General features: G+C 40.7%; 1 protein-coding gene across 8 annotated transcripts in view; it reads right to left on the bottom strand.

Moving 5' to 3' along the window:
* Nucleotides 1-26,549, bottom strand: part of LOC120573397 (chloride channel protein 2-like) — a 173,832-nt gene that overhangs the window by 116,014 nt on the left and 31,269 nt on the right. For all 8 annotated transcript variants that reach the window (XM_039823117.1, XM_039823125.1, XM_039823131.1 and 5 more), the window contains exon 2: nt 4,716-4,857. In XM_039823117.1, coding sequence (XP_039679051.1) covers nt 4,716-4,857 — 142 coding nt within the window. The remainder of the gene's footprint in view (nt 1-4,715; nt 4,858-26,549) is intronic.

Here is a 26,549-nt window from a genome sequence, read left to right as displayed (position 1 = left end):
CACAAACAATGCCTGGAGTTGCTGGGAATGCCTGGCTGTTGGCGGAGTTGTACCCGCATATTAGACACGCTGTAAACACACTGTTGAAAGGATGACAGTTCCTTCAGGGCCAGAGAGTACACATGATAGGCTGGCAATTCTGCTGCCGGCTGCACATTTCAGCATCATTAAGTACCAGCAAATGAAAAGGAAAGTGTGTGTTTGTTTCTCTGTGTGTGTGTGCATGTGTATAAAATATAAATAACAAAACAGTATGTGTGAGAAATAATAGAGACTGTGCTGATCTAAGCAGGGGAATATGGTGTTTGTGTGTATGTTAAGTGAGAGTGAGCGTGTCCCACAGCAGCTGCAGTAAAAACCCACAGCAGCAATGAAGAAGAATGTGTCACTTAATATTTACATATATTTTCAGCCAGTCACCTTTTGTATTATGCCTTTCGCTCACTCTGTGTATGTTTATATTTGCCGTTTTCTCCTGCAGAGAGAAAAGTGTGTGCGTGGCTGCAGTGCAATCTAGATCAAATCTCTTCTGCTTGAAGCTACCTGCTGAGAGACAAATCAATTCAATTCCTGGGGTGTTGGTGTCATGCTCCCTACAAAGAGGATGAGAAGAGGAGGAGGAAGAAGGATAGCCGATTCATCAGCTGCCAGTGAAATAACAGCAAAACTCATCACCAAGATTAGAGCAGAGGACACACACACACACACAAACAGACATACGCGCACACACACACACACACACACACACACACGCACACACCATTTAGGACTGAAGAGTGAGAGATTAGCTGGGATGAGCTGGGTGCATTGAGCATTTCTCTACAGCAGAGGGCGCTCTATTTATACAGAACAGGCAGCTCCACAAAAGGAAAAGGTTACTAACCTGCTCAACAGCACTTCAGCAGTGACTTGATTCAGTCGTGTTGATCTCTCATCATTCAGAAATACAAGGACAATGCCCGGTAGCAGAAATGTACCCAGGGACAGAGAAAAACTAAACTTACTCTTCTGCTTTAAAGCCTCTGTGTGACAGTTTTCCCAAACAGATGTCCTTAATATCAAATTGCAGCCCTTTTCTTTGGTAGCTATATTTGGCATTCCAAATGTCACACAGCCATCAACCAGATAGTATCTTTTTTTTCTGGTGGCAGGTTGTTATTCCTTTCAGTAGGCTCACTATTTCCATGTATTTCTTAAAAAAATTGTCAGGTGCCCATATAAAAAAAAGATTGATACAGGTTTTGCTTGCAGTCATCACTCCTGTTCATACTTGTCTTTAAGAGCTCTCTTCCCAATGCACTTCTAAAGTAAGAGATGGGGGACAAAACCTCCAGTCCTTATTCCCTGTAAGAACGCATGCATTTCAGTGTTTCAGTGTTCATATGGGCACCTGACTACTGTTTTAGGGCAGACTTGAAAGATTGTGAACGTATCCTTTAAGGAGATCAAATACACAGTCAAAGGATCAGTCATGAAGTTTTTCTCAGATCGGAACCCCCCTTCCAAGGCAACAAATGCATCCTGATTAATGGGTGAAGTTAAGGCTTCAATTATTCCAATCTGACCAAACGAAAACTTCTGATCATATTTCAAACGGCGACTGTATGCTGCAGGCTGCTCTTTTACACTTGTGCCACCCCTGTCTGAATTGTTTTGCTTTGCATTCTCTTTTAGTTGCTGTAGATGTGCAGTATATGAAATGTGATTTATTGTCATTCCTATTCTATATATTATACAGTCACCTACAGTACTTTGTACAAAGTCACTACCTTTGATAGTGAATTGATTTTCATAATTACTACAGCTGCCCAGATTGGGTGTGGACATTCTTGTTCTTATTCTCTCACTCTTGTTTTTTTGTCCTGTTTTTAATCCATCTCTATTCGGTTAGTGCATGTTCACTTAAAAAAAAAATACTCCACTAACTTAGTATAGTCAGACTAATGAAGGACATTAGGAAAATATCACAATCGATGCAGCAGATCCAGATGTATGGTCTTTTTTTATTCCATATATTCTTCTTCCTTCAAAACCGGGTGCCTACATTACCCATAATGCAACTTGACTGATGACAGTTCGGTGGGAGACTTGCGTGTGTCATGCTAGCAGCAGTGGCTAATGTAGCCTTGATTCTAAAGCAAAGTTGAGGAGCGGTCTACAGAGGTCTGGTAAGCGCACTTCTTTCTAACGTCAAAAGCCTACATGTTTTTGGCCCCAACTGACACTGATACATGTCCTCAAGTGATGTCACTTGAGTCAGACTTCACATAGCTGCCTCTGGAGACACAAAAGGTTTAACTCAACTTTTGTACATACTGTACGTATGCACTCCCAAACATCATTAATGTATAACATTGATGGAGTTCCACTTTGAAGGTAAAAGAGGAAACTGCCAATATAAAACCAACATGCACACTGTTTTTTTCAGTAAAATTAGGATTGAGTACAGGGAAGGGAGAAGAGTGAAAACAGAAGGCGAGAGAAACAAAGCCAGTGTGGTGATGTATAGATATCCTCTGGCCAGTCCCAACAGGTCATCAAGTTAGACTTTTGAACAAAGATAGACTACAAATGCACACCATCTGCAACTGATGGGGTTTGTGTGTGTGTGTGTGTGTGTGTGTGTGTGTGTGTGTGTGTGTGTGTGTGTGTGTGTGTGTGATGTAATGAAGTAAAATGCCTTCTGTCATCTTCCACAAGCATCTGAGTGACATTCCCTACTTGTGTATACAGCCTGTTTTATCGTGGTATGTGTACTATACACAATCTTATCTAATCTCATTATCATCTGACACACACACACACACACACACACACACACACACACACACACACACACACACCACACACACACACACACACACACACACACACACACACACACACACACACACACACACACACACTCTTTATCATCACCACCAACATTGCACAGAGAAAGAAAGCTGTGGGAATGTTCACATGGATCCACCAGTGCATTTAAATGCTGGATTCATTCACAGCAAAAGATTGATGCGATTTTCATTCAGCGCTGCAGCATTTCTTCTCCTTTCCTTTCCATCCCATTGCCCAACATCTTCCCAAAACAAAAGCAGTACGGCAGCAAGTGTACTTTACACCAGCAAAGTGTCTTTAGAATTATATTTCAAATTATGTTCACCCTTTGAACAGTGATGCTTCAGATGGTTCAGGCTGCTATATGGAGCATATATTGTTAGTATTTCTTTTAATGGGGTAGATATAATGTACCATCTAATCCCAAAAGTTACCACTGTATAGTGTGATGTGAAGTGTGAGTCATCTAGTGTTTTAGTCCCATTAGAAATGATAGATCGATAGAAATAGATAAAGAGCTGCTGGCCGAGAGGCAAACTGTATAAAAAAAAACTTTATGGTAAAAAACTGCACTAGGCTAATTTTATTTCATGACAATAAAGATAGTGTGATGTCTCTGTGTACAAAATTTATATTCCTTGACCTCGAGAGCTAGAAAAGCTCTAAATACAACATTTCCTTTGAAAATGGGGCCAATTTGAACTGCTCCACATGCATTTTTGCCACATATTAATTGGTATGATTAGTACTATAGTCACTAGTGTGAAAGTACTGAATTGAGATAGTGTGTGATGGTTTGTTACATAGCATGGTATCTTTTGCATACACAAACTAAGAACATTTTTGAATAGGCAGTGAAAATATCACCCACATTTCTTAATTTCATAAAACACAAACTGGTTGGAAAAAGTGTATTTTTATTAAATTTGAGGCATTTCTGGCTTTGTACCTTCTTTTTATGGTTCTTACATTAATTTTACTGATCTGTGCAATATTAAATTATTATCAAGATCTGTGCAATATATTTATCTATATATCTATCACAACCCACCTCCCCTTGTTTTATGATGAAAGTTGGTATCTGACGTTGCCTGTGGTTGACTGTGTGTGTGATTTATATGTTATATAGGATGTGTGCAACACAGTTTCTTATAAGGGAGGGGCTTACGCAATTTCATTGTATTCATTGTAATATATTGACAATAAAGACTTATTATCTTATCTTATCTCTTATCATACAGAACCATAAAGGGTTCATGGAGAGCTATTTTACCATAATTCTAAAGAGACATTAAATAAAGATGGTTCTTGGAAGCACTAAAATAGGCTCTGTCCACCAGGGCCGAGCGATATTTGAGTATTTCTTTAGTTAGTGATATGACTGCCTTCTGCAATTAGATCAATATTCATTCCACATAAAGCTGCAACACTCATTCTGATAAATTATATTTTTACATATCAAAACTTTGTAGATGCGTTGTTTCACGGTAAAATAAGAACATGTCATGAAAAGGCCACAAAAAAGCAGTAACAGTAGCCTTAAGATTGATAAATATCCTGCTATTAATTCAGGAAAATTATATTGAACATGTGTATCCTAATGTTTCGTGAAGTGAAAATCACAATGTAAAATGTTGACACAAGCATTACATTATTCTTGATTTTCTACAAACTTCCTCCTAAATTATTGTTTTTTTAATTCAAAAAGTGGAAAAGTTTGAGTTGCTGCAGTTCCATACAGAAGCATTAAAACCATGTGTCATAAATTACAGGAGCTGGATAATAATGAAAAATAATTTGATAGAAATTATGTCTAGTATTTATGGATGTATTTGAACCGATCATCAGTCTTAGCGTTGACCCTGTGGTAAGAAACTTACTGCGACACTTTGCACAGCGTCCCTTGTCGTACTCCAGCAGGTCGAGGGTCCGGCTGACAGATCGTCTCTGCCCACTCTCCCTCAGCCGAGCGGCCTCCTCTTTGGCGTACACCCCGAGCTCCTGGGTGTAGCGCCCATACATCTGGAAACCGACACAGTAAGGTTATTAGCTTAAATATTCAATGCACAAACACATTCCACAGGCCCTTCCCACAAGCAGAGTAAAGAGAACATTTATTTCATTTTTATTTTTCCAAAAGAGAAATTCATTGATTTGACATTTAAACAGCCCTATTGCTGGTTCAGCGACCAAATCACGTCGGTATTACCGAGTATTGGTTCACGTAAAATCAAACAGTGCCAAATTTCGGTACCTGAGAGCGCGTAAGCTTATCTGTCCTCTCTGCATGTTGACAGAGAGCAGAGCTCCGACACACACACACACACGCGCACACACACACACGGAGCAAACTACGTCGGCTCTGCAGTTTAGTTGAAGTCACAGTGAGTCACAGCAATGCCGATAAAGTGTTTTCAAGTGTGGTTACAGTTTTTCAAAACTTGACGCAGACACCATTCACTGTGATATGATATTAATGGCGAGCTGAAAGCAGTCGCGGTGCTGTTGATGTTACACTTCTTGTGAGACAAGTAGGCAAAACAGTGGTTTCTATGCCCTGGGGACTGACTAACAGACTGAGGTTGTAAGGCAAGGCAACTTTATTTCTACAGCACCTTTAAGCAACAAGGCAATTCAAAGTGCTTTATATGAAACATTAAAGAGCAATTAAAAACAGTCATAAAAACTAAAAAAGAATAATAATCATTCAATGTACCGGTATCGGTTCAGATGCGAAAGGTACCCAACCCTATTGTTCAATAATCAAATATGGCCACTATGTGAATAAAGTGAGTTGGTGAAAGAATCAGAGCGACATAAAGAGACTGGTTCGAGAGACCGTAGCAAAGACAGATAAAGTGCAGTGCTGCTAACTGACTGTATTTACTTTTCTTAAACCGTATCATAATCTGGAGTACCTCTGGACCATCACAGCCCCCATGAAGGTCAGATGTCAGAAAAACAAATTGAAAAAAATACTTTAAGGAAACACACACACACACACACACACACACACACACACACACACACACACACACAGACACACACACACACACACACACACACACACACACACACACACACACAGACTCACAGACTCAGCAATGAACCAAATAACGTCTCATTGGCTCCAAACTATTCAACCTTAACTGTGACCCCAGCACAACAACCCACACACACACAAATACACACAAATAAAGTCAAGTCAGCAGTACAAGAGACAGGAAGCGCCAAGTTTTGTACTGTACACCGCCCAGACACCAGCTCCTCCTTCCATGGTGGTGGACAGGAAAGGAGGGCATTAATGATTTCCTCTTGGACACCCGTCACAACACAGCAAGGTCTTTAAACCCGCCTCAACAAAGTCGTCAAGGCTTTTCATTAATTTCATTTCAGCAGCATGAGAGTTGCTGATGAGACATATTTCTTTTCCTGGGATTAGAAAAATAAACATGTATAAAGACTTTGAGTTGTGCCAGGTCCTGCCTGCAAGATGTCAGAAGACCTTCCTAGCCACAGCACATCGACCACCTTGCCACCTGGTTCGACAGCAGCTTCCTTGACCTTAATGTCAGAAAGAGCAAGGAGCTGTGTGGGAGTAGGCAGCTCGTCTTTCAGCCTTTTATTATGAAGGGGCAGGAAGTGGAGCAGGACACTCACTTTAAATATCGTGGAACAATTATTGCTAATAAACTCACCTTTCAGACCAATGCAGACTACATTGAGAAAAACGCAAGGCAGCAGCTCTATCTTCTCAGGAAAGTGAGGGCCAGCAAACACACCCTGACCATGGTCTACAGGTCACTCACTGAGAGTATTCTCACCCTAACATTGTGTCCTGGTATGGGATCTCTCAGTTACACAGATGAATTAGCTGACCCAGGTGGGTAACCAGGCCAGCAAGCTCATTGGAAATAAACAATTTCAACTTCAAACTCTTTACAACTAGTCACCACGGTCTATAATGACCCCACCCACTCCCTGCACTCATCATTCCAGCTGTTGCCATCTGGCAGGAGACTCAAGGTCCCCCTAGCTAGGAAAAATGGGTACAAGAAGTCATTTGTGCCCTCTGCTGTGACCATCCTAAACAGAGCAATAATAAATGAGCATTGCCGCTATTGAAAATGCATTTTATGTATTTTAGCTGCCGTTTACTGTCCGTTTTACTGTACTGCCAGAATGCCAATTCATGTAATGGACAATAAAGTTTTCTTATCTTATCAACACACCGCATATTTGAACTTCCTAGAATACAGCCGTAACTCTTTAAAGTCCAAACCCTGCGGTGCACAGTTGAAGTCCACAGTGTGAGTGGAAAGTGTCAGATGGAAACAGGGAATGATTGAATATACATGTAGCCTCATTCCTAAATGCGTAGTGTTAGACTATCCAACTTCATAAAAGTCCATTTGCATGTGAGAGGGCCCAGAGTGTATCAGACTACATGCAGTTTTTCAAATGGAATACAGTCTGTTGGGCAGAATCTGCATGTCTTAGCTGCAGTGGATTCTCATTTTTTTAAATAATCATATGACGCACAATCTTAAAATTTTATTTTGCTATATTTGTGTTGCTGTTGCCTTTGTTGTACTTGGTGTTGATATTGGTGGTGGCAATGTTATTGGTGTTATTGTTGGTGGTGGTGTTGTTGGTGTTGGTTAATGTGACCCAAATAATAATTAATAATGATAAATATGGCAAGAAAATAGTGTATATTTGGGAGTAGTAGGTGGACACTCGGGCTGTCATTTTTCCCAAAATCAAGTAAGAACAGATTGACTAAATTCCCATGCATGTCAGGACAAAACCCTGGAAGCAGGCTTACATTTCTTGGAACCTGGCCCCTATGGCCTGACGGAAGAAAAGTGTTTAGATAACATACACACAAGCACGCCACACCAGAGGTGAAAAGAGTACAAAAATATTCTACTTGAGTAAAAGTACTATTACTTTGATAAACTTTGACTTAAGTACAAGTAAAATTACTGAAATAAAAGTAAAAAATAGCTCATTCAATATTTACTCAGGGTAAAAGTTACTTAGTTACTTTTTAACAGCGAGGGGAGATATACTTTTTATATGTATACAATATCTTATTTATTATTATATTTCGATGTTAGTTTGCTGACCTTTACCTTTGTTTACTCAGTAATGGATGTGATTTAAAATGTAGCAAAGTACAATACTTTAAACAAAACGTACTTAAGTAAAAGTAAAATTACAGATTTTAAAAACTACTTTCAAAAGTAAAAGTATACAAAAACACACACAGTTTCACAAGTTCACTGTTGTGTTATTGGGGTCAACAATTAACAGCAGGTTGACTGAGCGGTACAGAATTTTAAATTGTCGAACTGTCAGTCTAAACAGTTTTACCTATAAACGGCAAGTACCATTTTCCAGAGAGGATGGGTTCAACTCAAACAGTCAGAATACATTTTTGACTATGACATAGGTCGACTATGCTGTTTCTGGGCACTGCAACCCTGTCCAGTGCAAGTCCCGTCCATGTCAAACATGCTTGGTATTTGTAAAGCTTTGCCAATTGTGACACAAGGATCAGTACAATTTACAGCAGCCTCTCTGTCACTGGTACCACCATTCACATCAGCAACAGTGCAAACTTTATTAAATGGATCAGGCCAAACGTGATGGTTTCTCACTTATTCTCAATGCCATTACAAAATCATCTAGAACAATAAAAATTTAACAAGCCTGAAAACAATATTGCTGTATGTCTCTACTTAAGGCCTTAAGAATGGTTCAAACTAAGGGTTAGTTAAATGGTCCAACAGTGTGTGAAACCCCCAAACTGGCGCTCAATTCGGAGGCACTGCTGTGGAACAGTACTACTGTTAATTATTCTCAGCCAGGGGCAGCCTCTAGCTCACCCAATAAGAGTGTTTCCTCCATGTAGGCTGAGTCCTGCAGCGGCACGGGTTCGAATCCGACCCGCTGCCCTTTGCTGCGTGTCATCCCCCATCTCTCTCCCCTTTCCGATCTATCCACCGTCAATAATAGGGAAAAGCCCCCCAAAAAATAATCTTAAAAAATATATATATATATATATATATATATATATATATATATGTATATATATATATATATATATAACTAAAAACATCAACAATTTTGTGACGATTTTGCAGGAAATCCTCTTGTTAGACTGACTTCCACCCTTGCATAGTTATTTTTATGCAGTGATTACATTTTGCTCCTTCATGTATGCCTTTTGACAAGTTTAGCAATACTTTTGAGCACTAGCTCAACAATATTTCGTAACCAGTGACGTAGACCAAACTTCACTTTAAATAATAGATGACTTCACTTCACTTCAAAGAATAGATAAGCAAAGACAAAAAGCTTCCTGATAAATCCCTATTCTTAAAAACTAGACCTGGTTCCAATTCAAAGCCCTTTCTCAACACCAAAACGTATTTGCTAGAAAGGATTAATTGACTGAGAAGTCTCAAAATACCTCGCCAGATCCATGTAAAAGTCCAATATGGGAGTAAGAAAGGAATGAACACAAACGGACAAAAAAAATCAAGAAGGGAAACATTTGGGGAGCGATTTGGGGTTTCCGACATGAAATGCCAACCGCTGTTCTACCCAAGATGCCATTCTGCATGGCATTCTTGGCCACATTCATGATAGCCAACCCTAAGTTTTAATTACGGAAGGAGACCTCAAACGCAAAGCAAACTCAAAAGACCCAAAAAACAAGAGGGCAGAAATAGCCTTTCTGACATGCACCCCCTTCAAACTTGCATCCAAGCGGAGGAAGAAAACAAACAGACCCATCCAGAACAAAGGCATTAGTGGTTGAAGGCCTATCATTATGTTGAGCATAGTCAGAAACGGGCGCTCGGCTGAGCCTGCCTGCCTGGGTTAATTGATCCCAGATGAACGGGTTGTCCTGGCTTCATTGTCCTGGCTGCTGGGGCAAAGGCCAGGGCACGGGTGACGAGTTATTCCAGCATCGATATAAGGGGTATTAGTCCCTGGAAGAACCAGGAGACACTACAAAGCAAGATAAAAAATGTGACTTGTTGCGAGGCCATAAGACATTTCTACCCAACAGTTCCACTTTCAAAATTTATCATGGAAGAAACACAGGTCAGTGTCTAACTGACAAACCTGTATTAGAAGCAGGGTTTCATTAGTATTTATATAAACTTTTTTTATAAATTGTTTGAAATGGTCTTTACACCCCGACTTATGGGATCTGAAAAAAAGAGCGAAAAAGATCTGTCATCTGTAGCTGCTGTAATCCTGTAAAAACGCCCACCAATCACTCCCTCGCAGTTTGCTTAGAAATTTGTGTCATCGCCGCATTGCTAACAGTAGTCCTGTTTGTTTTAAACATTTGGTAGGAAAATATTAGGTGTTTGCTTACCAGTGCATGAGACATGAAGTAAAATTGCGGCCCCTTTGGGGCGACGTCTAGCTCATCCAGTGGAGTGTGCGCCGCATGTTCTTGGCAGCGGCCTGGGTTCAAGTCTGACCCGCAGCCCTTTACTGTGTGTCGTCCCCCCCTCTCTTTCCCCTTTATTGTCTTCAAGCTGTCCTATCAATTAAAGGCCATAAAAAAACCCAAACAAATCTGTAAAAAAAATTAAAATAAAAAAATGCGGTCCTTACTCCGCTCTGCTCTGAACCAGCAGCGCCCTCGGTTCGGTCGGAGCCCCGAGGGCAGGGAGAGGGGTTAGACGGAGCATGGAGGAGATGCTACTTTCAAATCTAGCTAGATTGCTAGATTACCAACCCTGCCTTTAACAGGTGACAGGTTAGCCAAGGCAAAAAACATAAATATCAGGGTTGTAAAGATTTGCACATATGAATTGGTATCAGCTTGTATTACCACAGATACGACTACACTTATACATGGACCAAGAATGGACCAATGGCCCAATTCTAACGTTATGATTTGGTTGACTGACTTTTGCTGTCAATCAATGAAGCTGCTGCGGTGTGTGCAATGCCGTTTAAAGAGACGGGTGTGTGTATATGTACAGTGCCTTGCGAAAGTATTCGGCCCCCTTGAACGTTTCGACCTTTTGCCACATTTCAGGCCTCAAACATAAAGATATAAAACTGTAATTTTTTGTGAAGAATCAACAACAAGTGGGTCCCAATTATGAAGTGGAACGAAATTCATTGGCTATTTCAAACTTTTTTAACAAATAAAAAACTGAAAAAGTGGAGTGCAAAATTATTCAGCCCCTTTACTTTCAGTGCAGCAAACTCTCCAGAAGTTCAGTGAGGATCTCTGAATGATCAATGTTGACCTAAATCTAATGATGATAATAAAACTTGTGTAATCAAGTCCGTATAAATGCATCTGTCTGTGATAGTCCAGAGGTCCGTGTAAAGCGCAGAGAGCATCATGAAGAACAAGGAACACACCAGGCATGAGAAGACAATGAGAAACGATCAGAGATGAGCAAGAGCCCATGATCCCTCTGGATGAACTGCAGAGATCTACAGCTGAGGTGGGAGACTCTGTCCATAGGACAACAATCAGTCGTATACTGCACAAATCTGGCCTATGGAAGAGTGGCAAGAAGAAAGCCATTTCTTAAAGATATCCATAAAAGTATGGTTAAAGTTTGCCAAAAGCACCTGGGAGACACACCACCATGTGGAAGAAGGTGTGTGGTCAGATAAACAAAAGAACTTTTGAACAATGCAAAACGTTATGTTTGGTAAAAGCAACACAGCTCATCACCCTGAACACACCATCCCCACTGCAAACATGGTGGTGGGCATCATGGTTTGGGTCTGTTTTTCTTCAGCAGGGACAGGGAAGATGGTTAAAATTGATGGGAAGATGGATGGAGCAAATACAGACCATTCTAAAAACTGATGGAGTCTGCAAAAACCTGAGACTGGGATGAGATTTGTCTTCAACAAGACAATGATCCAAAACATAAAGCAAAATCTACAATGGAATGGTTCACAAATAAACATATCCAGGTGTTAGAATGGCAAGTCAAAGTCCAGACCTGAATCAATCGAGAATCTGTGGAAAGAACTGAAAACTGCTGTTCACAAACGCTCTCCATCCAACCTCACTGAGCTCGAGCTGTTTTGCAAGGAGGAATGGGCAAAATGCATCCATGTGCAAAACTGATAGAACAACCCCAAGCCACTTACAGCTGTAATGTAAGCAAAAGGTGGCGCTAAAAGTATTAACTTAAGGGCTGAATAATTTTGCGCATATTAGTTTTTATTTGTTTAAATTTGAATATCAATAAATTTCGTTCCACTTCATGATTGTGACCTGATGTTTCCCAAATTCTAACGTTATGATTTAGTTGACTGACTTTTGCTGTCAATCAGTAAAGAGCTCTGTGGGGTAGTGTACAAGACGTTTAAAGAAGCGGGTGTGTGTATATGTATGTGTCGCGAGGAAACCTGGACAACAGCCTCGCTATTTGTGTAATAAAGGACTTGGTCATTCATGTTCGGGGTGGCAGGAATCAGCCAATCAGCTCCATTGTTTGGGTTTGCAGAAAAAAACATACACAGACTGGTTTCGTTTTTGGCATTAGCAATGAGAGGATTACATCGTGGATATTGTAAATTTTACTAGCTGTAGTCTGAGTCATCCATCCATGTGTGCGTGCATAACCTGAGTAGACTGGTATAAATAATTATATATAGATATGTATTTGGGTGTGTTCATTTTATATTGACGATTGTATGTTATAAGATGTTCAGTTAGAATATACTACATTAGCATAAAAGTCAGCGGTCCCCCTGCCCCATGCCAGATCCCACTTTAACCCCTGCATTAGAGATTATGAGACATTTTAGGAATTCTTCCAGGATTTAAAGCAACACTATGTAACTTTTAGCACAAGCTGTAGTTCAAATTAGACAACCTTGTGGGGGACCAAAGCGGGAAAAGTTACATAGTGTTGCTTTAAAGAATCAACCTTGTTTTTGTCGGTTGGATTTGTAAAAGTTTCACAAACTCACGAGTCATAGCATTTTCTCAACACAGGGGATTATAAAATCCTTCAAATGCCGTACACCAGAACTGAGGTCATGAATTTTACACGCAACATGAGTGATTAAGGACTTCTCTGGCAAAATTGTTTACGATTCTGAGCTCCGTAAGGATAAAAACAGGGGATAAGAAAAGGAAGTCATGTTTTATTTATAAGAAAAATCCAGGGAGCGAAGAAAAAAAAAGTCAAGAGAAGAGGGCAGAGAAAGACTAACATCCTGATTGTCTCAAGGAGCCAATCAAGGAGCTCAGCTGGAAACACACCTTCCCCTGGTTCAGTCACTCAGAATAGTTAATGAGTGAACCAGCCCAGCTAGAGTTTAATCAGCCCAGGAGATCATGGTTACAGTGGACACAAAAAAAAGATGTAATGATATTATTTCTTATTTTTGTAGGGACAAACAACTGTACTGATCAAACACACAATACTGTAAATGTGGGGCCACTGGATAAAGACAAGAGCTTGTGTGTGTGTGTGTGTGTGTGTGTCATTGCGTGTGTGTGTGGCATTGCGTGTGCGTGTGTGATCTTGAGTGGCACTTTCAATGCCGAATAAACACCCAAATCAGGCAAAGCCATGATTTGTTTGTTTTGCCATGGGGACTGCAAATGAGGGAACAAGAACCTAAACATACAAGAACGGGACTAGAGAGCTGATAACACACACACACACACACACACACACACACACACACACACACACACACACACACACACACACACACACACACACACACACACACACACACACACACACACACACACACACACACACACACACACACACACACACACACACACGCACACACACACACGTCCAAGCAGTCTATCCCAGATGACCAGAAGCCTCACCGTTCAAGCCCAGTATACCACTACTTACATCAGCTGATGAGCTCCATGACAGTGTGTGTGCATGTGTCCACTTCTGAGTGTGTAAATGTGTGTGTGAAGAAAATGGAAAAACAACACAACACACACAAAAAAAACTCAAGATCGCCATACACTGTGTATTCTTACCACTATAACTTACTGTTAGCGGACGCCGGCTGGCAACGCCGCATACGTGTAGTTACCATTGTTACGCATCTGGTCTGAGGCATGTGATTGGTGAGAAGCCAGGTTCAACCTGGCCTCCCTGTTTTTTTTTTTTTTTATTTACGATGAATTGACCATTCAATGTCGAGCTCGGTCAAACCTGGCCTCAATCCGATTGGCTGAAAATGTTTACTTTTTCCTCTTAGGGATACCAGGAAAAGCTGGCTTCCTTTGAGCGTTCGTAGCATTTTACGAACCACTAGACAGAGCACAGACAGGACTGCACCACGCACACAGTGGCAGAGGGGCGCTGTTTTGCTACACAAGCTAAAGAAGAAAATGATAATGGAATGTTTTGATAAGGGAAATGGCAAAATCAGTAAAACACAACCATGGGAATCATACATTTAGTTTTTATGTTTTATATTATGTTTTATATTTTTATGGGGAGGCCAGGCTTCCTTTGGCCTCCTAGAGAAACCGGCACTGCTGTGGAAAGGAAGGAAGAAGAGAACTGTAAAAAGAATCCTTCAGCAATTAATCTAAAGGAGGGACTATTTGAGGGACTGAAGGAAAAAAGGCTGAAGAACGAGACTGTGGGAGGAATTTGATGGCGTGACAAAGTTGTGGTGGAGAACACCAGGTCCACTGAGTTTTTTAGGTTCACAGAATGTTATTCAACACTGTAACACCTTTGTGTTATTGTAATGGCTGGATTTTGGCATATTTAGGGGGAAGTCCTAGATCAACACATCTAAACTTTAGCAGTAATAATAATAATAATAATTGCAATTTCACCTTCAGCTACACTGGCTCAAAACATTGCAAAAAGATCTGGACATCTGACATTTTGGATTTAAGTGCAAGATAAAAGCAGAAAGATGAGTACACACCCTGTGACCCTGTGCTGAAATGTGACAATGACAAAATGTCATTGGTCTTGATGAACAATACATGAGCTGATATATATAATTCACAATAGAGTAGTCTATTATTTGCATTTTGCATTCGATAGGATGTTGCATGACTTTTTTGTCAGGGGTGCAACCAATAATAGAGCTGGCAGTCCAGTAGGAAATTGTGTAAAATCAGTGGAGTTTGCCTTTAAAGGTTACTCTTACACTCCGCTGTAAGCAGGAGTAAGTCACTAAATAACTGCGTCTTGGGTTTTTCACACTCAGCAAGGAACTTTATTTTTTTACTTCTAATTTCCCTCTTTAGAGCATTCTTGGGTGTAGTTCTTAGAAGTTTTATGCATGCAGGCCCTGATCCCAAATTTACCCTACGAACAGCAGGAATGTACTCGTAAAATAGATTCAAAGACAGCATCAAAAAGAAACCTAAAAGGAGAATGGCTGAGGGAGTGAGATGTGAAAGGATGTACAGTAAATAAAGGTTTCCCAATTTTCATGTGGGGCACGCTGGGTGGGGGGTAGGGGGCTGGGGGCTAATAGGGAGTCTTGTGTGCTTGTGCCAGGCTGCCATGCCAACCCTGTGGGCCTCTCTTACACTGACCCAGAGCTGGACAAGCAGATGGATAAAAAGAAGGTAGGATGGATGGATGGATGGATAGATGGATGACAGACAAATAAGAGGCAGGAGAAGCTGCAGGAGGTGTTTTGTGAAAAGCAGTGGGGCAATGATGGACAGATTACAAAGAAAGGAATAAAGAAAAAAAAGGAATAAGAGAAGGGGTTAATGTGTGTGTAGGAGGGGGCGTTTGGCGTTATATAAAGAATCCATCCCACAATGTGAGTTGAATTTAGATTTTAACTGCATTCGGGAGGAGGGAGGACTCAGGGAAAGAAAAAAAGATGGAGGGAAGAGAGAGGAAGATTAAAAGAGTGCAGCTGTGAACGCCGGAGGAATGGCTGGTGATTAATGATAGAGCCTTCACACCTGTCTGATGTTAGCGCTATGTGGAGAGCAAAGAAACGCAGTGAATTACAGTACACACACACACACACACACACACACACACACACACACACACACACACACAAATGCAAACAATAAATTGCAAACACAACTATCCTATATCATGTATTTCTACTCGAGTTCTGCGATATACATATTAATTATGCTCTGGAGTTCCAGTTCAATTAATGATTATTCAGTCCAATAAGCTACAATCTCCCATAGGACAAACTAAGCACTCTAACTTCTTCCACTCATCGCTCTGTTGTCTATCTCAGTTGCGTGCAGACAGAAGAGCAATGATGCTGTATCTCAGAGACCGCATGAATCTCCCTCCCTCTCTCTGTCCATTGCTGCCTCATTCTGTCTCTGTCTATTGCCGTCTCGTTCTCTCGGTCTAGTAATCAGTTCCAATGGCCGCCTGGCAGCTGCACATTGGTATCATTGCCACGTCTTGACCACTGCCATAAGACACGCTACAGACCCAGCAAAGCACAGTAATTCACCTGTGGACCTTGTGTGTGTGGATATTGTTCCATTACAAAACTGGTCTACCTGGCAGTAAACTATGCCCTCCTCTTCCTCTTGTTGTCTATCAGAAGGTTTTGTGTATGTATGTTGTGTGTGTGTGTGTGTGTGTGTGTGTGTGTGTGTGTGTGTGTGTGTGTGTGTGTGTGTGTGTGTGTGTGTGTGTAGCAGGTGCACTCTCCTGCCTCATTGAGAAAACCCATATTTACTTGGGCACATTCAGCTCTGCTGGCAAATTGCACTCCTTCTCTTTCCAAACACTTCACTTCCATCACTCTCCTTCCAAGGTTTAAAGCCACACGCAGATTTGAATGCCAACACCCGTATTGATCTGTTTTTGAAACAGCTTTTAGCCAATTAACTGTACTGCATAACTTTCAAGCTGCTATGGTCGCAGTTTTGACATTAACAATGGGTCAAATGACTGCATGAAGCCTAATGTTAAAAATGTGTCTTATTGATGAACCCACTGATAATCATCCCTCTCTGCAGGGACTCTGAAGTTCCTCTCAGCTCTACGTTTTAACATCTTTCAGCTCATTGCTTTTGTTTTTCTGGCCCACAACTTTACCTTCTTAGGTTCACTCCCACCGACAATTAGAAAGGGACCCTAGTCCCACCTGATCCCAAACACTACCAAGGATTATAAGAACAGATTCAAAATGTGAAGTGCAACCAACTGACGAACAGCCACGGTTGAATACAGTAACAATCTATGAAAACAAATTTGAAATTTGACGATTCATACTCTCCATCTCACTTTAAAAAATGTTTTTATATGAATCACCCCATGATCAGAGGTAATAAAGAGTCTGCCAAATCCAACTGAATAGTACACATAATGACACACAGACCCGAGACCTGCAGCAACAGAAGAATTAGATCGAATTTGAGCCAGCCTAACTTGAGTTGTGGGAGTTAAAATGCCTTTGAAATGGCGTTTAGACAAAAGCAGTTTTACAATAAAAGTGGTTCATTCAAAATTTCATCATGAAAAAGTTTCAGATGGATTAGCAGCTTCTTAAAGCAGAGTGAGAAAGCATTACAGGAAGTTTTAGTACATACTGATCTCTGGTCAGACATCTGATATGAAAATAACAACAAAAGCATTATTCGATCACTGTGGTCCAATACTTTAGACATATTTCAAAGCAAATATTGCCATAATGCTGTTCCTCATAGTTTTCTTTCCTCCATCCCATCCCTCTCTATCTACCACATCTCTTTACTGTATCCATCCCACACACACACACACACACACACACACAGAGAGTCAGAATAAAGACAGTGCAGCGAGCAGTGAGGGTGTCATGTCAGCAGAGAAGGCGTTCTGGTGGACTGATTCCCATTAGGGGACTTGTTCAGGTGACATGGCTGACAGCAGTGTACTGTGACTCAAAGCACACTGACGTCAACATAGCTCACATTGTGCTTGTGGAGTAAAAATAAACGGGAAAGAAAATCATTCCCTTCACTGTGGCCCTCAAGCGGAGTTTGAAAAAAAATGGCACTGAAGTTAAAATAAGCAGCTAATTTATCAAAATCTGTGCAATGTGTTAAAAAATGGTCCTGTTATCACTCGGGTTACACACGCTCAGGGAAGTCCTCGGTGCATGTCAACTGGAAAAATCTAAATCAATCAGTTTGCACTCCATTTGATGCTGTCAGACTTCACAGTTAACACTTAAAACAGGCCACACCAGATATAACCAGGGGCGTCGGACTGGGGGGAAAAAGGGGATTGAGTACCCAGGGCCCTCATGTGAGGAGGGCCCAAAAAGATGCTAGAATGAACAGCTGTGGATGCAGGGAGGGACCCATAGAAAATGCCTTTCTACAGGGCCCAGAATGTTGTGGTACACCCCTGGATATAACATCATATTTGCATGAAGTAGAGGGCACATGCCAAAATGCATTTCATCCGAAAGTCTGATTGCAAATTGTCTAGATAGATTTGCTATTTGAAAGGTAAAGCTTTCCAATATTAACATCTTAGGAAGCATTGGACAACCCGCTCTGCCTCCTGAGCCATAGTGTAAATATGTATCCTCTGTGATACTTTTGACTTTTTGCTAAAAAGTCTGATGTACTAGTGATTTTATTTTAATGATGGGAAAAAAATCAAGTACTTTTTTTTTTTTTATTTATATCAAATCGATTTATCTTTCCTTCTATATATGTCAGAGTAATGAAAAATGCCCTTCTGAGCGTCCTGGAGCTGAAGCTGACATCTTTAATTGATGATGATTGTTTCGTCCAAGATATTCAATATTGAATGATACAGCAGCAAAATCAAAATCAATTACGGAAAGTGCAAATGCAAAATGTCAATTCATATTCTTCTCAACTGACTAATTGATTAATCAGTTTCAGCCCTAGTTTGCACAGAGGCCAATCACCGTGTACATTCAACCCATCCATATACTTACTTTTCACTTTAGCTTGACTCTTCTTGAGATGCTGAATTCAACTCAGTGTAACAATGCCATAATTAGGGCCAAAAGTTGAAAATGGGCCATAAAGTAAAAGAAAAATGACTTGACCACTTTTACACTTCCCCAATTCAATGTATACATGTATTCCAGTGATCAGTAGATAACACAGGCAGTGGGATGTTTTTTTTTTTTTTAATCATTATGATCTTTGTCAGGATGGGAATGGAGGCCATTCATAAAAAGATTGTAAACAAAATGAATCATGTCAATAGGGGCCCAAGCTGTCAATTGTGTTAATCGCCATATGAACCACTACTTACAGTAACCAGTCAAATTTTTGGACACACATTCTTATTTAAGTGAATGGGAAAGTGTGTGGGAGCCAGAGAACATCAAATTAGTGATAGCAACATGTCAATAATGCAGTGGTGGGGATATACAACATCTATGCTTCTTTTTCATTTTCAAATGATGGTAATGAATCTAAGATGAAGTGAGGCAACAGTAACATAACAGACAATGGAGTCCCAGTGAGAAAAGGGGTGAGACTGAGGGGGGGGGAAGGAGGGAGAAAAGACATTTTGTGCACAATGACCTCCAGTGTTTCTCTCTCTCTCTCTTCCTTTTTGTCTCTCACACATGCTCTGTCGGGACGTGGGAAGGCAACTCCATGGCACTGCCCTGTACTGGCCCCGACACACACACACACACACACACACACACACACACACACACACACACACACACACACACACACACACACACACACACACACACACACACACACACACACACACACACACACACACACACACACACACACACACACACACACACACACACACACACACAGTCCAGCAAAGTCATCACTGACATCTGACTGAGATAACACAGCTGTGACAATAACTGGCCTGAGAAAGTGATGAGCCAAAGACTGGAAGACAACAAAAAAAGACAAAGTCAGACAAAGTCCAGTTGAGAAAAGAAAAGACAAGATGTGATAGAACAAGTGGTGTGAAGAGGTGGAGGTGGAGAGAGCATGAGAAAACATTATGCAGAGAGAGAGAGAGAAATATGAGAGTCATAACGTAAACAGACCTCCACAGAGTGTGGGAAAGGGAGAAAGAAAAAAAACAGAGCACATGAGAAAGTCAGATACAGTACCAGGTGAGGGGATGAATAATAGAACAAGAAACACACACACACAAACTTTCTGACAGACAAGAAGAGGAAGAGGAGGGCACAGCTTACTGCCAGGCAGACCAGTTTTGTAATGGAACAATATCTGTAATGGAATAAAGGCTGCCTGACACAATATCCAATCAACCAGTGTGTGTGTGTGTGTGTGTGTGTAAGAGAGAGAGTGTGAGAGAGAGAGAGACCTGCAGCCATCAGCACACAGCTGCATTGCAAACTGCCACCCCCCACCACTACACCCTTCTATCCAATTATTTTAATAAGAGCCATCTCACTTTGCTTATTGAAGCTGTGTTCTCTGTGTTTTTTTTCTGTGTGTGTGTGTGTGTGTGTGTGTGTGTGTGTGTGTGTGTGTGTGTGTGTGTGTGTGTGTGTGTGTGTGTTTTCTTATGATAAAATCTTATAATAGTACATTAATTAAAACCGTAGAAATGAAGATAGGAGGATGAGAAGGTGAAGCAGAAGAAGGAAAATAAGAAGGAGACTAAGTAGATAATGAACAACAACAACAACAACAACAACAACAACAACAACAACAACAACAACAGGAGGTAGAATAACACTAGAAGAGGAAGAAAAAGAGGAAGGAGGAGGAGAACAAAAACAAGAACAGGAAGACGTAAGGAGGAAGAAGAATGAGAAAAAGAGAAGAACAGGGATGAGGAGCAGAAGAAGAAAAAATCTAGACACCAATCTGGAATGAGAACATTACCTTTTAAACTATTCTGGGAGGAAAATATTACTAAAATAATAATTCCTATTCTGGGCATACAAATATCTTGATGAATTCAGGGATATAAATATAGTTTGAATATATTGTGGACGAAAAACAATATTTTGGATAACGAATTAGGGTCTCTCAGGATATACTGCATAACTGAACTGTTAATTGAAATTACAATGAAGATGGGAGTTCTGCTCAATAGCACCAACAGTCTGAAAGTACACTGAGTACACACACACACACACACACACACACACAAAAATGAGGTGTTGTTTGGTAACACACTTAGAAATGACTTTGAAGGGATTAACCTCCTTAGCTTTATCACATGAGAGGAGATTAGCTCAATTAAATTAACACACACATGCACACACACAGGAAAAGAAAGTATTTAGCAAATTAGTGTTGAAATAAAAGCAAAGTAGGTAAAGTGGACAGAAAGCGCACAGGGGAAGAGAGGGACAGTGCTGAAATGGTTAAACCAGCAGATCTAAGTGCGTCAGTGTTTGTGTGGTAAACAAATCTTACACTAGAGCAGGGAATAAGAGCAGCGTTTGTCACTTAAGTCAGAAAAGGCCAATCTAATCTCTTTTTCATAACCCAGCCAGTCTACATATATTGATCTGGCATCAGTGCGGCATGGGCCTTGTGGAAATAATTGTGGGAATACCCCCAACCAGCCCTCAATCTCCCAAATAACAACTGAGCTAAGGCACTTGGACAAGGGACAATGAAAATGTTCCACTCTGGTGCCTTGGTAAATCCACTTAGCAATTACGTCATTACATTCTGGAGATGAGAGGCTATTAAAGAGAAACAAAAAAAACAAAGTGCGGAATATAATTTTCTTTATAAGAATATTATGTGCCACATTTCCAATCTACACCAAAAGCAGATAGAGAGGAAACAGCAGAAAGCTCTCTCTTTGCCAAGTGTTGTGCTAACATCATAATTCTTCGCTTTCGGCTTACCATTATATTATATTGCACCAAATTATATACAGCGTGTCTGCGCTAGGGATGTCAAGAGACCCGCTACTTCGGTACCAAAATTCTGAATAAGTGACGGTACTCGTTTTTCTAAGTACTGGGATACCGGGGGATTCAATTCTTCCGGACCTGACAGGGGCAGAACTTGCCTACAAGTGTTCTAGTCAGCCACTAAATGTTGGAAAAGAAGAAGAAAGCTGACCAGCACAGAAAAACAGAGTGTGCATGACACGTTGCTCACTGACGGCTCCCAAACAGAAACTTTTTGCTATTGAGTATTGTGTACTTTTGGTGGTACCGACACCAGCTACTACATTTTTGGTATCGTGACATCCCTAGTCCACACCTCTGTGTGTGTGTGTGTGTGTGTGTGTGTGTGTGTGTGTGTGTGTGTGTGTGTGTGTGTGTGTGTGTGTGTGTGTGTGTGTGTGTGTGTGTGTGTGTGAGCCCCGCTCTCTGTCAACATGCAGAGAAGACTGATAACCTTGTGCTTACGTGCTCTCACATACCGAAATTTGGCACCGGTTTATTTAACGTGAATCAGTCCTCAGTAGTACCAACATAATTTGGTCAGTACCCAAAAAAAGTACAGAATTCTGAAAAACATGTTCAATCTTTGGTAAAGTCAGCTTTCCGACACTATCTCTGCAGAGGTCTGTCCCTTCAGCTGAGGTGGAATATGTGACTGAACTGGTCCCAGATCACACTCTGAGGTTACGATAGTAAAGCGAGAGGTCAGAGTGCTGCAGCTGTCTTTTGTCATGGAGTACGGCAGTACAATAACATCACTGGCTCAGTCACATAGTGGTTATGCAACAGAGAGAGAGGGACTGCCATTGCATTCATGTGCCGTAGCTTCAAGAAAATACCATTCACGTCATGTCCCGATAAATGCAACAAATTTGTGCACATACATTTTCAGGTAGGAAATGCTTTGAGTTGTCAATGGCTTCCAGTATCACCAATATGATGAACTCTGAGCGCACGCATTAACAATAATTGATACAAGTCACTATCCATTGTGCCCCAGTCCAATGAGCGCACTCTTAAAAACGGCCCATCTCAGATTTATTTTAAAAAAAAAAAAAAAAGTTTCGTTCGATATGGTCTAATTCCATGATCTCATTTAAAAATATCGATGCATATTCTGTTTTATAACCTGCGATATCGCCAAAAAGGCTAGGATCACTCATGTTAGTAGGATTTATTCTCAGGGTACAGTGAATGTCTCTACAAAACTTCATCTCAATCCATCCAATAGTTTTTAAGATATTTTAGACTGGACCAAAGTTGTGGACCAACCAATCGAATTGAATTTCCATAATGACATATAGTCGATTGACTGAGGAGAATTTTAAAGGTTCATTCATGAATGTCAACTATTTTGTACATGACCGGCCCAGACTTTCTGTCTATACCAAGAAGAATGAAGAGAGCACAGAATGAAGGATCTCATCTACACATTATGTCATGTTTTCAGGGCACAGTGAGATGACCGGTTTGTCCAGGCTCTGCTCTGTGGGACCCCAGGTACCACCTCTCCTTCTGTTTTTACTGGAACAGAACACACACAAATTTGCATGGAAAACCCACTGATATCCCCACCAAAATCCCCACTTCTAGTCCATTGATCCAAGTGAACGCTACTTGTCCAAAGTACGCCACGCAAACTAACCCCCCTTAAGTTCTTAATAAAAGTCTTAAGACTGGAAAGTTTTTTTCTACATTGGAGGGTTTTCTGTAAACTGAAGTGATGTCACTTGACTGTGCTGCAGAGTTGTTCAGCAGTAAGTATACATACCATGGTGCCATCTGCATTGTTTCAAAAGAGGATATGGGTGCATACATGCCCTTGACATTTATGCAGGTAAAAGAGAGCGGAGCCTTTTACAAGGTTTATATAATGCCTGGGGCTCTACTGAAGACAAGTGTATCAACCAAAAGCAAAGACACAAAAAGCAGGAAAAACTAACCTGTTTTTACTATTTCTGATTGACCATGATGTCATGAAGTTGAGTTCAACTTTGACAAACAAAGTCATGCCACTGACCAATAGTACTGTAAACTGTCTTAACAGTACCATTTAGTAGGGATGCACCGAATATTCGGCCACTGAAAGTTTTCGGCCGAAATACTTTTACGTCTCCTAAGCAAAGAGGTTGAGACGGACCACGGAGTGAAAACAATGAAAAGTACGCTCTTAGAGTCTGTCAGCACACGTTTCACTGAGATCTATTCGGATCCTCTGCACTTCATCGCGACTGTACTTGATCCGCGTTATAAAGACCATTACTTGGATGCGGAAATAAAGCAGGGCGCACGAGAAATGATCCAGGCCGCGATGGATGCGGAGAACCCGCGTGGAGACGGAGACGGAGACGGAGCGCGCACGGAGCAACGCACGGAGCAGCGCACGGAGCAGGATGAGATCAGAGCGCAGAAAAAAAGACTCGTCTCTTTGCACCAGATGAGGGGCATGCACCCTCGTTGTCTGATATGTTCAGTGAAATCCTAAATAATAATAATAATAATAATAATAATAACAATAACAACAACAACAACAACAACAACAACAACAAGTAAGCTATTCTGTTCTTAGGCTACTATATACTGTATGTGACTATCAGATTGTAGCCATATTTCTGCTAGATATTTTTTAATTAAACTTTAATATTAATTTATACAATTGCAATGCCTTGATTTTAGTAAAGTTAGTACACAGTCATAGCCATAAATGCAATGGTACTAATAATTGGCATAATTTCTTTCGGTGTTTCGGTTTTTGGTCTTTGTTTCCTCTTTTTCGGTTTCGGCCAAGAATTTTCATTTAGGTGCATCCCTACCATTTAGGGGATTGGACAGAGTCCAAAGCTAAAGAAATTAATATAGCTTATTAGCCATGTTGCACCATAGCCTTGCTGATGTGAATATGGAAACAATAACAGATTGAAAAGGAGAAAGCAGATAGAGTCAAAAGTTGTTTTAGGCCTGAGGATAAAAGGAATCCTAGGAAGTCAAAAATGGAATTAAAACTGTAGCCAATGTTTTGGCTCTCTTATGCTCCAGCCTTTTAATTTCCTACCTTCTTAGCTGAGATGATTAACTTTTGGTAAAAAACAAACTACAGTGCCAGTTTCATTGTACTCTTTATTGTATTAACATGGTCACCTGCTACACTCTAGTCCATCTGCATTGCTTTCTTACTACTGGAAGTGTGATTCCTGTTGAATAAATTTTAACAACAAAAAAGAGAGAATTGAGAAGGAGAAAGGCAGGATTCGACATAAGCAATGGCCCGAAGGTCAGGGGCCAGTAAAAGAGTATGTCGGGCAAGTTGATTGGCCAGTCGCTGGCCCATTCGGGCCAGTGATATTGTTTGTGCCAATCAAAGTAACGAGTCAGTTCTTCTAATTTGATGCCAATTTTAGGTGCAACACTATCTAACGTTGATTAGAAATGGAGTTCGCCAACGTCAACTAACGGCTGCCGGCACCCATCAGAGTCCACACAGCTGTGGACCTTCAGGAGCGGCTGCAGCAACTTAAACCCAGCCAGACCGGAGTTTTCCATTTGACTGCCTGATGTCACCTCACATGTTGATCAATTATCCACCTACAAGCTTCTTCAGTTATAAGATAACATGTTTCGATCTTATCTAAACTAACATAATTTATTTCACCCACTTCTCAGCAGGTCATCTTTTTATGATCCTTTATGATCTTTTTATGAACATGACACAACCTGCAGATAACCTGCAAGGCCAGCAGATTACAACTTAACCCGCATGTGTGTCGATATTAAAGGAAATCTTTAACAGCTGTTTGACTGATGAATGATCTGGCAGAAGTACTGCAACATAAGCTAAGTTTCCATCCACTTGTCAATCGAATTATCTGAAGTTTGGTAAAAAAACTCATGCGAATAAAGCTTGTGAAAGTGTGCTTCCATCCAACGGCTTTAAAGCGAATAAAAACCTGTGCGTAATGACGTCACATGCCGTTTTGCGATTAAATTGGTATATCGAATTGATTTGAGACATTTTAAGGTGTTTCCATTCATTTTTGCACTGAATCACACAAGATTCAAGCGAACTTTTGCAAACAAAGTTTTGCTAGACAGAAGTAGTTGTTAATATTAGAAGCCAAGCTATAGCCTAAGCTCCGATGGGCCTTTGGCTGAGGATCTGATCCAGCTCATCTAAAAGGTGGAACTTGCCTTTTATTTTCCCTCCGGCACCGCTGCGAGACAACTCTCTTTTTTGAGCCGTGTGTCGCTGTTTGAGCGCCTTCCATTTACTCCGCAGGACGTCCCACGGCTTGTCGTAAGGGACATTCTAAAACGCTTAACGTGGTTTAATGTAATATTAACGTGAGATAACTTCTATAATCGTTGGATTTCGATTTAGTTTTTTTGACCGGCTTAAGTGTTCATGACAAGATATGACCATGATAAATCTGGTGATGACTGATCGTTGTTTAGATACATTAAACCACGTTAAGCTTTTTCACGTTAAGCGTTTTAGATTGTCCCTGACGTAACCTTTGGTTATTTCCTTCGCGAGCTCCTGATAAATGATGGCGTTTCTTAGATTTTTGCTATCTAAAATAGCAGTTATATTTTTCTGGTAAATTAAATTAAAAAAGTATCTTGTCTCCTTGTTTGTCCACTTACATCTGTTTTTGTTGACACCTGTCATGTGTGCAAACAGAGCGGAAATACTGGGCGGAAATGAACTGAAACTTCTTCTTCGTTTTATTGCGGGTTGCAACCATAAAATGACCTAAAACTTAATCGCAATTCATTATTTATTCGGCAAATAACGTTTCCATCAGCGTTTATCGCATAAGCCGTATATAGATCAAGAGAAA

This window comes from Perca fluviatilis, chromosome 2, assembly GCF_010015445.1.
Source record: "Perca fluviatilis chromosome 2, GENO_Pfluv_1.0, whole genome shotgun sequence".
Taxonomy (NCBI): Eukaryota; Metazoa; Chordata; class Actinopteri; order Perciformes; family Percidae; genus Perca; species Perca fluviatilis.
This window is presented reverse-complemented; position numbering and strand designations above follow the sequence as displayed.